Genomic DNA, 13,363 nt, shown 5'->3' with positions numbered 1-13,363 from the left:
AAGGGTTGGTCAGGACCCAACATAAGGGAGACGGAGTTCGGCAACACCGTCCCACATAGGGAGGGAGCAGCATTTGAGGAAGGGGATTGCGAGTGGGTGGAGGAGGGGGAAGGATGCAGCTGGGGAGGGTACATGAGGGACGAGGGGGAATGGGGGATGGAGGCAGCAACCACCAGCAGCAGCATGGCCCACAGTAGGATGGGGCCATCATCAAGAGGGGGGGGGAGCTCCAGGCTCAGGGGGAGCAGATCGGGGGGCAACGGGGGTTTCTGGAGGGGGCCAGCCCCAATGTTCCGCGAAATGGTCTCAGCCAGGGATGGTTATGGCTTTGGGGGGTGGGAAAGGGAGTATGATTTGTATGGTGGGCAAGATGAACAGGCATATCCGAATGACATGCAATTTTTCCCCATAAGCAGGCAATGGGTGAGGGGGGGGGAGGTCTAGTCAGTGGGAGGATTATAGGCACAATGGTAATGGGATGCCGAGTTTCTATTTCAGAAATAGAGAAGAGGAGGAGAGCTGGCGGCAATGGAGGAAGGAAAAAGAAATGAGGATGGAAGAAGCAGGACCTTCTCGGAGACATAGAAGTGGAACGGGGCAAGCGGCACAGAAGGAGGTGGCGGTTTCACAGGAAGTAAGAGCGGCAGGAGGGGTCAGAGATGCATCTGTTGGTGAGTTGAATGAGCAAAATGCTTTTGATTCTGAAACAGATTCAGAGGACTCAGAGAATGGGACAGAGAGTGAGAAATTTTTAGCAGTCATGAAGCGGTATTTTAGAAAGACTATGGGGGGGAAGATAGTACAAGAAAGCGGAGTAGTAGGTTCGGTTATGGGGGCAGCAGACACATATGCTTGTGCTCTAACGGACACATCTGCTCATTTGCCAAGAAAGGTAGTGAGAAATATAGAAGCGGGGAAATTTGTGGATATATATGAGATAACGAGGGAGGCAGTGCAGTCCAAAGAAGAAGGGGAAAAAACAGTTGAAAAGGGCAGAAAGAAGTCTATTTTTGATTGGTTGAAAGGGTTTTTCGTTTTTGCTAGTGTGTATTTAAAGAAGCAACCAGAGCAGTGCTTGAATGTGATAAAATATATGGATACGATAGTGGATACATACTTGTTTTACAAGGGGTCATCATGGTTTGATTATGACAGAGCTTTTAGGAAGAAAATGGTCAGTTGTAAGATGTTGTCTTTTGGGCAGAAGGATATTGATTTGTGGACTAGATGGGTGTCCAGGGAAGGTAACGCAGTTGGCAATGTCAAAGTGGGATCCGCATTTAAACAGAGGAATGTATGTTTTGCGTACAATGAGAGGAGATGTAGTAGGGGATTTGCGTGCAAATTTAAGCATGCGTGTTTATCATGTGGAGCTTCGCATGTGGTAGGTGATTGTTTGAAGAAGGGGGATAATCAGGGATTTAGGCAGCCTTTTCGAGCAGCTACACAGAAGAGCGGAAACGCCAATTCAGACGGAAAGGCTAAGTGAGGCTTTGGCAAATTATCCAGACAGGAAGACAGCAGAATTTTTGGAAAAAGGTTTTATAGAAGGTTTTAGGATACCAGTATTAACCCCCCCCCCGCCAAACGAGAAAGTAAAAAATTTGAAATCAGCTAGTAATCATCCAGAGGCACTGAAACAAAAGATAGAGAAGGAAGTGGGCTTGGGTAGGATGGCAGGCCCATTTAGTGAGAAGCCTATTGCAGATTTGGTGGTGTCACCATTGGGAATAGTACCGAAAAAGGAGACGGGGAAGTTCAGAATGATACAACATTTGTCATACCCAGAAGGGGGATCAGTTAATGACGCCTTGGATAAGGAACAGTGTAGGGTACAATATCAATCATTTGATGAGGCATTGGAGGAAGTGAAGAAGTTAGGGGGAGGGGCATTGTTAGCAAAAGTGGATATTGAATCTGCATTCAGGTTGTTACCTTTGCATCCAGACAGCTTTAAATTAACCGGTTGTTGTTTTCAAGGAGAATTTTACGTTGATCTTTGCTTGCCAATGGGTTGTGCCATTTCTTGCTCTTATTTTGAGATGTTTAGCAAGTACTTGCATTGGGAATTGGATAGAAGGACAAGGAATGGAGCTACAGCACATTATTTGGATGATTTCTTGATTATGGGACCTAGCAAATCTGATATCTGTAAGAATAATTTGAGGATATTTTTGCAGTTGCTAAGGGAGCTGGGAGTGCCTGTGGCGGAGGAAAAAACAGTAGAGCCAACCACAAGACTGATGTATTTGGGAATTGAAATAGACACAGAGGCTAAAGAGTGCAGGTCGCCTAAGGACAAGGTTAAAAAGATGAGACAGGAGGTCAGGACGGTGTTATCGGCAAATAAGGTAGCCTTAAGGGACATGCAGAGGGTCCTGGGCTTGTTGAACTTCGCCTGTAGGATCATACCAATGGGTCGTGTTTTTAATAGGAGGCTAGAGAAATCTACAGCAGGAGTTAAGAAGCCTTTTCACAAAATAAGGGTTACAAAGGATTTGAGGGAAGATTTGGTCGTATGGGATAGTTTCTTAGAGAATTTTAATGGAATTCGTTTTGGAGAAAGGAGGTTCAGGCTAATCAGGAAATAAAGTTGCTTACGGATGCAGCAGGCAGTATTGGATTTGGTGCTTACTTGGCAGGGCAATGGTGTGCGGCAAGGTGGCCGCGGGCTTGGCAGGAGAGTGGTTTGACAAAAAACTTAACTTTGCTGGAATTATTCCCCATTTTGGTAGCGCTAGAATTATGGTCGAAAGAGTTGGAAAATAAGGCAATTAAGTTTCTTACTGATAATATGGGAGTAGTTTATGCGGTAAACAACTTGTCGTCAGATTCCATGCCTGTTATTCGCTTATTGAGGCATTTAGAGCTGGTGTGCATGAAATTTAATATATCTTTTAGAGCACAGCATGTCCCAGGGGTGCAAAACACATTAGCAGATGCACTGTCAAGGGAAAAGTGGGATATTTTCTTTAAACTGGCACCGAATGCGTCAAAAATAGCTCATGTATGCCCTGATAATCTGTGGCAGTTGGTGACCCAATCCTAGAAGATCTATTTGAAAGGTCGGTATCAGAAAAAACTGTTTCTACCTACAAAAGGGAATGGGAAAGATGGCAGCTATTCTGCAAGGATGGTAAGAACGACGAAAATGTGAATGTATTGTTAGCATTTCTAACAGAGTTAAGAAAAGAAGGAAGGTCAAAAGCGGGGGCAAGTACAGCATTAGCAGCAATTGCTCATTTTTCTATAGCGCACGGGAAGTTAGACATAACGCATTCCCCAGTAGTAAGAAAAATAATGAAAGGATGGGCAAGGATGGAAGGAACAAGAATAGATAAAAGGGAACCAATAATAGAGAGTAGGTTACAGCTGATATTGAGGTCGTTAGAAACAGTTTGTTTGAACAAATTTGAGTGTGTATTGTTTAGAGCAACTTTTGCGTTAGCATTTGGGGGGGCATTTAGGATAAGTGAACTAGTGCCTCCTTCTAAGAAGACAATGGGGAAGGGTTTAATGCTTAAGCATGTTTTGGTGCAGGAGGAAGAGGTTTTGGTATACATTGCTAAGTCAAAAACGGATCAGTTGGGCAGGGGAAAATGGGTTAGGATTGAAAAAACAGAAGGGGTAACGTGCCCAGTGAGAGCAGTAAAAGAGTACATGAGAGTAAGGCCAGCGGGATTTCAGTGGTTTTTGATACACGAGGATTTATCTCCTATTTCAGCTTTTCAGTTTTGCCAAGTGTTAAAGAAGGCAGTGGTGGCCAATGGTTGGGACCCAAGTAAGTTCGGGTCGCATTCTTTTAGGATAGGGGCGGCAACGGAGGCCGCAATGAGAGGAGACAAGGAGGAAAGAATAAAAGACCTAGGGAGATGGAGGTCGAGAGTGTTTAAGAAATATATTCGACAGGTAAAAGGGAAGGAGTAGGAGTATAACTGTGGTTGATGTCTGTTAATTCGTGTTTTTAGCAGGGGGTACAACTCCTTGCAGAATCGTGGTCATAGGCCATTCATTTGTTTATTGGGCAAGCAGACATGCAGCAGGGCAAGAATGGGGGTTACCGGAGGAAAACATGAAGACTGCATGGCTGGGCTGGAGAGGTATGAGGTGGGAACAATTGAAAGGTAGGTTGGTCTCTACCCTCCGACAATGTGAATTTGTTGATCTGCTAGTGATACATGCAGGAGGAAATGACTTGACAGTAGGAAAGACTCCAGCACTAATAGAGGCCATGAGACAAGATATGGAGGAGGTGATAGGAAACCCGAAGGTGGGGAAGATAGCATGGTCGGACATTATACAAAGGGGAGAATGGAGAGGAGCAATTGACCCTAAAGGTGTGGAGAAAGCAAGGAAGAAAGTAAACAGAGCCATGCACAAAATCATGTATTCCTCCGGTAATGGGATAATAAGGCATGAGAATATAAAATACAAGCAAAGAGGTCTTTATAGATACGATAGAGTGCATTTATCACGAGAGGGTTTGGATTTGTTTTTGAAAAACATTGGTAATTTTGTGGAGGAATGGTGGAGGTCACGGGCCAGATAGGTGGGCCATGGAAAAAGGATAGTAGGCACCCTTCCCTATTTTTCCAGTGGGTGGCGTCAGCACGGCTCCGGAAATGGTGAGATTTACAGTGCAGGCCTACCCTTGGAGAGTCACTAGCGTGGATCAGACTGAGACTGCACAGTCTTGTCTGAGTTCAGCTGAGAGGCTGGGTTAGCGCCACTATTGCACATGATAGGGAGCAAGAGGATGGGTAACCGTAGGTCACAGAGTGCGTTTTGCCCTGAATCTCTGCTCCCTGTAAGTCGGTAAAGGTATGGGCGGAGGCCCAGAGGAAATGATAGGAGCCGCAGCTGTGGGTCAGGGGTGCCTAGTCCTTTGGTGAATTTGTAAATAAAGAACGTGACCTCCACAGATTTTGCCACTATTCATGTGTTTGTGTTTTTATTTAATTGAAATGTTATGATTCAGTTAAGGTAAAGTTAAAAGAAGGGAGTAGGGGGATCCTTAGCCTAGTGGGAAAGAGGCCCTTTAGTGGGGCCGAATGAAGTTAGGCTGGGGCCCCCTCCCCCTGGTTTGTGCGGGTTGAGGCACTCCTCACTCCTACCCCTCCCACCCCCCTTTTGGCTAGAACAATGGGCTAGTAAGTCTCGGCGGGAAAAAGGGGGGCGGGAGGAGGGAGCTGAGGGGAGTGCCGTGGGGGTGGTTTAGGGGTTAAAAGGAGAAGCAGAGCAGGAGAGCGGGCATTAACTGTTGTTTTTGTCTCCCACCCTCCCACCCTAGGAGAAGATGGAAGCGAAATATGGTACTCCAGGGTTCTTGGAACCGATCGCCTTAGAGGGGTCAGGAAGGAATTTTTCATCAGGATGCGAATTGGATATAAGCTCCTGAGTTTTTTGCCTTCCTCTGGAATGCCATTATCTGTGTAGGTCAAAGATAGTTGTTCCCCTGACGCAGCTGCGGTTCCACATTGGGCGTCAGCACGGCTCCGGAAATGGTGAGATTTACAGTGCAGGCCTACCCTTGGAGAGTCACTAGCGTGGATCAGACTGAGACTGCACGGTCTTGTCTGAGTTCAGCTGAGAGGCTGGGTTAGCGCCACTATTGCACATGATATGATGTTTTGCCCTGAATCTCTGCTCCCTGTAAGTCGGTAAAGGTATGGGCGGAGGCCCAGAGGAAATGATAGGAGCCGCAGCTGTGGGTCAGGGGTGCCTAGTCCTTTGGTGAATTTGTAAATAAAGAACGTGACCTCCACAGATTTTGCCACTATTCATGTGTTTGTGTTTTTATTTAATTGAAATGTTATGATTCAGTTAAGGTAAAGTTAAAAGAAGGGAGTAGGGGGATCCTTAGCCTAGAGTATGGATGGTGGGAGATTTGATTTCCTCAGCTTGCGCAGGAAGTAGAGGTGCTGTTGGCCTTTCTTGGCTAAGTAGCTGGTTTTGTGGGATCAGGAGAGGTTCTTCCCCAGATGGACACCAAGGAATTTGGTGCTTTTGACGATCTCCACATTAGAGCCGTGGTCACTCCTAGTCTTCCTAAAGTTAACAACCATCTCCTTTGTTTTGTCTACATTGAGAGATAGGTTGTTGGCTCTGCACCAGTCTGTTAACCGCTGCACCTCCTCTCTGTATGGTGACTCGTTATTATTGCTGATGAGACCCACCACGGTCATGTCATCAGTAAACTTTGTGATGTGATTTGTGAGGTGCATGGCTGCACAGTCATGCGTCAGCAGAGTGAACAGTAAAGGACTAAGCACACAGCCTTGAGGGGCTCCGGTGCTCAGTGTGGTGGTTCTGGAGATGATGTTTCCAATCCTGACTGACTGAGGTCTGTCGGTTAGGAAGTCCAGAACCCAACTGCAGAGGGAGGTGTTCATTCCAAGCAGGCTCAGCTTTTCTATCAGATGCTGAGGAATGATAGTGTTGAATGCTGAACTAAAGTCTATGAACAGCGTTCAAATGTAGGTCTCTTTTTGTCCAGATGAGAGAGGGCCAGATGGAGGGTGGTGGCTATTGCATCGTCTGTTGAGCGATTTTGACGGTATGCAATCTGTAGGGGGTTCAGTGCTGGTGGCAGCAGGGTTTTGATGTGTTTCTTGACAAGCTTCTCAAAACACTTCATGATGATGGGGGTGAGTGCCACAGGACGGTAGTCATTGAGGCAGGACACTGATGACTTCTTCAGCACAGGGACAATGGTGATGGTTTTGAAGCACTTCGGGACAGTGGAGGTGTTCAGGGAGATGTTAAAGATGTCAGTGAAAACATCTGCCAGCTGATCTGCACATTCTCTTAGCACTCTTCCAGGGATATTGTCTGGTCCTGCAGCCTTCCGTGGGTTTACTCTTTCCAGAGTCATCCTCACGTCAGCCACCGTCAGACGCAGTGCCTGGTCACTAGGCAGAGTGATGGTCTTCCTCATTCCTCTGTTGTTCATTGCTTCAAACCGTGCATAGAAGTCGTTCAGCGCATCTGCAATGGAGATGTCACTGTCACAGGCAGATGGTGTTGACTTGTGGTTTGTGATAGCCTGGTTGCCCTGCCACATGCGCCGTGTGTCGACATTCTCCTGGAAGAAGCTGTGTATTCTCTGAGTGTATGCGTGCTTAGCTACTCTGATGGCACGAGAAAGTTTGGCTCTCGCTGTTCTCAGGACGACTTCGTCACCTTCCCTGAAAGCAGAGTCTCGGGCCCTCAGTAACACACGTGCCTCTCCAGTGAACCACGACTTCTGGTTGAGGTGTGTAGTGATGCACTTGGAGACAGTGACATCATCAATGCACTTTGTGATGTAACTGATTACAGATGATGTATACTCATCCAAGTTGATGTAGTCGCTGTAGGTTGCAGCCACCCTAAACATGTTCCAGTTAGTGCACTCAAAACAGTCCTGAAGAGCAGTCATGGCTCCTGCTGGCCATGTTTTCACCTGCTTCAGAACTGGTTTAGAGTGCCTGATGAGTGGTCTGTATGCTGGCATAACAGAGATGTGGTCTGAGTATCCGAAGTGTGGGCGGGGCTCTCCTCGGTACGCAATGGAAATGTTTGTGAAAACCTGATCCAGCGTGTTTGGACCTCTCGTAGCAAATTCCACATGCTGATGGAATTTATGGAGCACTGACCTGAGATTTGCATGGTTAAAATCTCCAGCGATGATAATAAGTCCATCTAGGTGAGTGTTTTGTATGTCTGTGATAGTGCTGTACAGCTCCCAGAGCGCATCTTTGGTGTTCGTGCTTGGAGGAATGTAAACTTCAATAATATGAATGGAGGCAATCCAACGGGGTAAATAAAAGGGTCTGCACTTCACAACAACAAACTCCACCAGTGGTGAGCAGTGGCTGGACACAAGTACAGAGTTCCTGCACCATTTTGTGTTGATGTACACAGACCACCACCATGATTCTTACCACTCAGAGCAGCGACTCTGTCAGCTCGAACCGTGACTAGCCCATCCAGCTGAATGGTGGCATCTGGAACTCTTTTGCTGAGCCACGTCTCCGTGAATACGAATATGCAGCAGTCTCTGAATTCACGCTGGGTAGTTTGCTGGAGTCGAATGTAGTCCATTTTATTTTCTATGGAGCAGACGTTAGACAGTAGTATGGATGGGAGAACGGGTCGGCTGGGGTTAGTTCTTAGCCTAGCACAGACTCCTGCTCACTTTCCTCGCTCTCGTACACCGTTTCCGAGTGCTTCTCTATAATAAAACAAAAAAAAAAATTGTGTTTTTGTATTCACTGAAAATTCAGATTTTATAGTAAAAAACCTAAAATTTTCAGAGTTTTTTGCATTCGGACTTTAATAATAGTGTACTTGAAATGCCAGGGTCTATTTTGAATCCCAGTCTGGACCAGTTTGTGCATGTATATATATATCTACAGACAGATGGAGAAGATTTTTTCATACATCAGTTGCACACATATACATTTCAGTGAGAAAAAGGGGCATGATTGTGTATTCAGATAAATTATGTATAGTTGTTGTATATCAGTAGAGGCCGGATGTCTGGATAATAAACAAATGTATGCAATGAGAAATGAAAATCATCCAGTAATGTTGTAGAATTGTGAGCTTTTCAATAGCAATATATAATTGCCACCGGTTAATTACACTTTCATTGGGCCCTCCTATCCTCCTGTCTGATCATGTAAGCCTTGTTTGTTAATCCATTTTTTAAAATTATATGTATGTAAAGTGCTGTGTAACTCACCATCGCTAAATTAATGTTGATTATTTTAAAGGGGACCCGTCACCCAAAATTTTTTTTCAAAATCCTATTTTATCACATTAGTCAAGCAAAATGAACTTTAATTGCACTACATAAATTATTTGAATCTTGCTTCCTTCAGTCTGGGATTTCAAAATGATAGCAAGCAGGCAGCAGCCATGTTGTGGACACTGTTATTAAGACAAGCCTTGTATCATCTCAGAATCTTGTTTGTGCACCAGAATGGGGGACCTGATGTCCATCCCCATGCCCTGGCTACACAATTAAATGGTAAAGAGAACGGGGGAATGTGGGGAGAGCAGTCAGTGACATCTAGGAAGTGCTGAATGGAAAGTGAAAGTAATTGTCTGCCCCGCCTCTATGCCACGGGCATAGAGGAGGGGCAGACAATATTTGATTGACAGCTGAGATTTTTAAATGAGCTTACAACAGCTATGAATGCTTTAATAAAAAATAGAAATTGGATTTCATGTTTAATTTGAAAAGGACTTTTATTATACAGATTTTTGTGTCTGGGTGACAGGTCCACTTTAAATACTGGATACTGAAACCCCTTATAGGGAAACTGCTGATCTGTTTCAAATAAAGCAGCAAATGCAGCCCCACAATAGTTGCTATAAGGTGTTCCCAGAAGCGGACAATTTGTCTTGTCATGCTGAGCACATCAGGTACTAAGGAACAGCACGGTCTTACCTGTGTCAGCACCTGCCCCTCTATATTTGCAGATGGAGGGTCAGCGTGACAAAAACACTTTTACCCCACCTATGCTTAGATCGGTACATCCAGGCTTATAATAAGTATTTTATTGAGTATGATGCATTTATTTATTGCTACAAAACATCTTGCTCTTTTAGACAGAGGCCTGTTCAGCTGTTATATTTTGCCTTAGGATGGGAAATAAGATGTCTCCTTTTCTATTATAGTGTCATGATCTTTCCATAGCAGCCCAGCATGTTATCCACTCTATTTAAAATCACGCCACATAAATAATTTCAAAGATTATATTTCTGCACGTCATTCACGTAATTTTGGCGTGACTAATATTCTGGTAGCTTTTAAATGGCAAGATTAAGTCAGCCGATTGCAGGAGCAGCCTTCTCCTGGCAGGCAGACGTGTGCCACTCTTCTGCACAGGGAAGCACAGGACTGTCAACAGAGAAATAAACAGGGCAGAATTCACATTTTAATATCAAAAATAAGCTTCAGTTTCTATTCCTGAGTTTGATATCACTACATTAATGAATTCTGCTTAACTAGTTTACTGTGCAAAGCATGTTAAAAGGTCACGTTGATGAGGGGGGTTATTTATCAAAGGTCGAATATTAGAGTTTTATACACCTCGAAAGAACTCGCAACTCGAATGGTATCTTATTTAAGAAAAAACTTGAATGGAAAAAACCTGATTCTGCTAGGAAGAGTTGCGAAACCCGAATACTTGAATTAATTAATTAAGTTTTCCACAGGAAAAAACTTGAATCGATCGAATTATTCGAGTTTTCGGGCAAAACCCTTCCAAATAAAACTTCGAACATCATGCAAAGCTGTTAACATCTTCAAATGGTGCGTGGAGACCTCTGCCATTAACTCCTACATTACCTCGATAGATTTTAGATGTGTGTATTTTTGGATTCTATTTCTAAGATCAGGGTATAAAAAAAATCTAGAAAAAAGGTTTTTTTCAATAAAATTTGAAAAATTCAAGTTTTTTTTTACCTAAAAATGTGAGTTTTGGCCCAAAAAAAAAACAAATCGAAAATTTTAATTTTCGAGTTCATTCAAACCTTAATAAATCCGCTCCCAGAAGTAGTAATCAGCACGGCTTCATGAAAGACATGTTATGTGACACAGATCATACCATGACCTGGATGAATGAAAATCTTCATAGTCATCATGTGACACACATTGACTTGCCTTTTATGAAGTTGGACAGAGGGGTTGCAATAGATCAATATGAATTTTGCCAAAGAGTTTGATATAGAGCTGCATAAACGACTGCAATCTAAACCAAGGTCTGTTGGTCTTGGTTATTATGTTTGCACATGGATAGGGAAGAGGTTGATGGATTGTGTAAAGAAAATTGTTGTCAAGAGTCTATAGTCAGATTGAAGTTCTAATATTTGTACCTCTGGGTTCTGTATTTGGTCCACTTTTACTTAGGAGAAGAGCACTGAAAGCAACATATCTGTGTTTTTCAAATAGGTAATATGGACTGCTAAATGGCAGATGAGATTTGAGTGAAGAAGATGTATAGTTCTGCACTTGGTATTTAAAAAATTTGCAGGCTACTTGATACCACAATTGGACCAAGATAAGTTAATCTGCCAAGGGGAAGAGCCTAGGAATGCCTTTGAATAAGTGTAGCTACTGCAAACAATGCAATGCAAGTCAACAACAGCTAAAAATAGAGGTATATATTATTAGGAACGAGAGGGGAAATCTGCCATGATCAAGACGGGAATTCGTACAGATGAGACTTAGCCGCTACTATACCTCCCATGAAGTTGGAAAAAGAGTTGATCCCAGTGGCAGGAGAGAGAGAGAAAATGTAGCTTTCACAAAGCAGAGGTACCATATCAGCAAAGAACAAATCAGAATCAAGAATCATACAAGGTCAAGGCAGACAGCAGAAAAGGGTCAAAGATCAGGCCGGGGTTCAGGAACCAGGGTAGTGGAAAAGGAACAAGTCAAGTTAGTGACAGAAGCTATTAGTTTGGAAATAACAGGCTCAGAGTCTCACCAGTAGGTGCAAGACTAGCGGGTCTGAGCATCCTTTTAAAACTTGTATGCATGAGTCGATATGTGGGTCAAAGTATTTGTGTGTCACGGCAGAGACCAGAACACACAGTGGTGGAGGCCTGACGGAATGAGTTCTAGACATGACTATGAGATATAGGCTTGTGCACTTTAAAATAAATATAATTACCACTTATTAAACTGTGTCATATTGGGAAGAGTTCCTCCCCAGTGTGTCTCAAGTGCAGAATATTTCTACATCCTATTTGGGAGTGTCACCCAGTCAAAAATGATTGCCAAGAAATAGCAGAATTTACACTGGCAGAATTAGCTTTAACAAGATTACTATGCCCCAAGGTCTGCCTGTTTAGACTTGTAGAAGGACTAAAAAACACAACATGGATGCCGATGTATCTTCTTCTGTTTTATATGAAACAGCTAGTAGCTATGACCAGGATGAGTCTAACGTCAACTGCATTAAAAAGATTGAACTGTATAAACTAATATACAACAACAGGATCATATAACAAATTTGAATGCATATAGGGCCCTTGGCTAAACTCTATAACCAGTGGGCTCAGTATGATTAACTGGAAATGTTGCAACAGAAACTCAGCTTCTTGTGCAAGAAAACCCTTGCCACAAACTTTTTTTCCCCCTTTATTTTGTCCTAATACTTTCCATCTCACTACAAAGTCAGCAGCCTTGTTTTGCTTAAGGGCAGAAAGCACTGCCAAGCTTACCAGATTTGGTCAGGCAGTTTGGTCAATGTCTACCATACTGTCTTACCATCTGGGTATGTTTGGAAAGTTGGGGGGCCTGTTCAGACAATTGTACATCCAAGGAGTCGGACTCTCTGTCCTGGCCAAAAATTTCCAGTGTTCGACAAGGAAAAGGTGGAGGGAAGGAGACACAACAGGATTCCCCTGAATTGACTTGCATTAAACGCAAAATGCAGTGTTGCTTTTTTTGTAACATCACAAGTTCCTTGTTAAACTGACAAGTCAAGCCGGCAGAAATTTTCTTTTTGCAACTGACTGAAAATGACATTCGGGACTGCAGTTCAAAAACAATAGGAAGAGCAGTAAATTGGGCACCTCTGTGCCTGAGAAGTGCCTACAACATGACTTTTCCACAACCATTACTTATGGTTTCGGCACACCAGAACAACATAAAACTCAGTCACGTTTGTGTTAATTATAAATAACAACTTAAACTTATTCACATACACAACATAAATTCACATAAAATTATATGATGGATCCCAACAGGAAGGCAAAAACATAAAAACATAATTTCCTCAGCCCAACAAAAAAATTTTTGCATGTAATATGGTACCAACACTATACTAAATAATACATTACGATCACTTTACAGAGTTAATTATTATTCACCATTCCCACCCGCATTGTAGCTTATGATCCATAACACATTCACTATGGTCATCAAAAGATTTGGAGTGTAGATGGAAACCCAACTCTCAGGAAGAACATACAAACTCATTTGCAGATAGCATCCAACTGGATTTGAATTTAGGACCCCAGCACTGCAAGCCACCTGACTATATACACCACTGTGCATTTGTGCTGCAAACAGTGCTTGGGTGGGCTATGCCTATGAAAGGCTGAAGATATTGCTCACAACAGTGTGCCAGTTTCTTAGAGCCTCTCATCACTCCCAGGCCCTTGTACAGTACATTGGTAATTGCGCAATGGGAGTATGGGGCTCAGATAGTCAAAGTACAGTGCTATGTTTAAAGGGAGTTGTTATGATAACCAAGAAAAAGAGAAAAGCTATTTAAAAGGGAAATCTTTAAAATGGTTAAAAGAGATTACCAAACGGTAGTAAACAATGTGAAATACAAGGAACTCTAAATTCATTGTA

The 13,363-nt window shown here is 43.3% G+C and overlaps 1 protein-coding gene across 2 annotated transcripts; it reads left to right on the top strand.

Moving 5' to 3' along the window:
- The first annotated feature begins 278 nt into the window (after positions 1–278).
- LOC121396918 lies at positions 279–5,779 on the top strand. Of its 2 annotated transcripts, none has more exons than XM_041572575.1 (2): positions 279–671; positions 5,291–5,779. In XM_041572575.1, the coding sequence occupies exons 1-2, from the start codon at positions 479–481 to the stop codon at positions 5,434–5,436; spliced, it is 339 nt and encodes a 112-aa protein (XP_041428509.1). In that variant the 5' UTR covers positions 279–478; the 3' UTR covers positions 5,437–5,779. The 2 variants fall into 2 exon arrangements, with proteins under 2 accessions (XP_041428509.1, XP_041428507.1); XM_041572573.1 differs by lacking the exon at positions 5,291–5,779 and adding an exon at positions 3,969–5,022 and having other exon boundaries at positions 306–671.
- Positions 5,780–13,363: the final 7,584 nt, after the last annotated feature.

The sequence above is a fragment of the Xenopus laevis genome, chromosome 8L, assembly GCF_017654675.1.
Source record: "Xenopus laevis strain J_2021 chromosome 8L, Xenopus_laevis_v10.1, whole genome shotgun sequence".
Classification (NCBI taxonomy): Eukaryota; Metazoa; Chordata; class Amphibia; order Anura; family Pipidae; genus Xenopus; species Xenopus laevis.
The sequence above is the reverse complement of the archived record's forward strand: the minus strand, read 5'-3'. Positions and strand labels throughout refer to the sequence as shown.

Bases quoted from the DNA above. Each gene is read 5' to 3' on its own strand.
- LOC121396918 (XM_041572573.1), top strand. From the start codon at position 479: ATGCCGAGTTTCTATTTCAGAAATAGAGAAGAGGAGGAGAGCTGGCGG. The intron at 672-3,968 runs GTGAGTTGAATG...TCGTGTTTTTAG, and splicing joins GGTCAGAGATGCATCTGTTG to CAGGGGGTACAACTCCTTGC.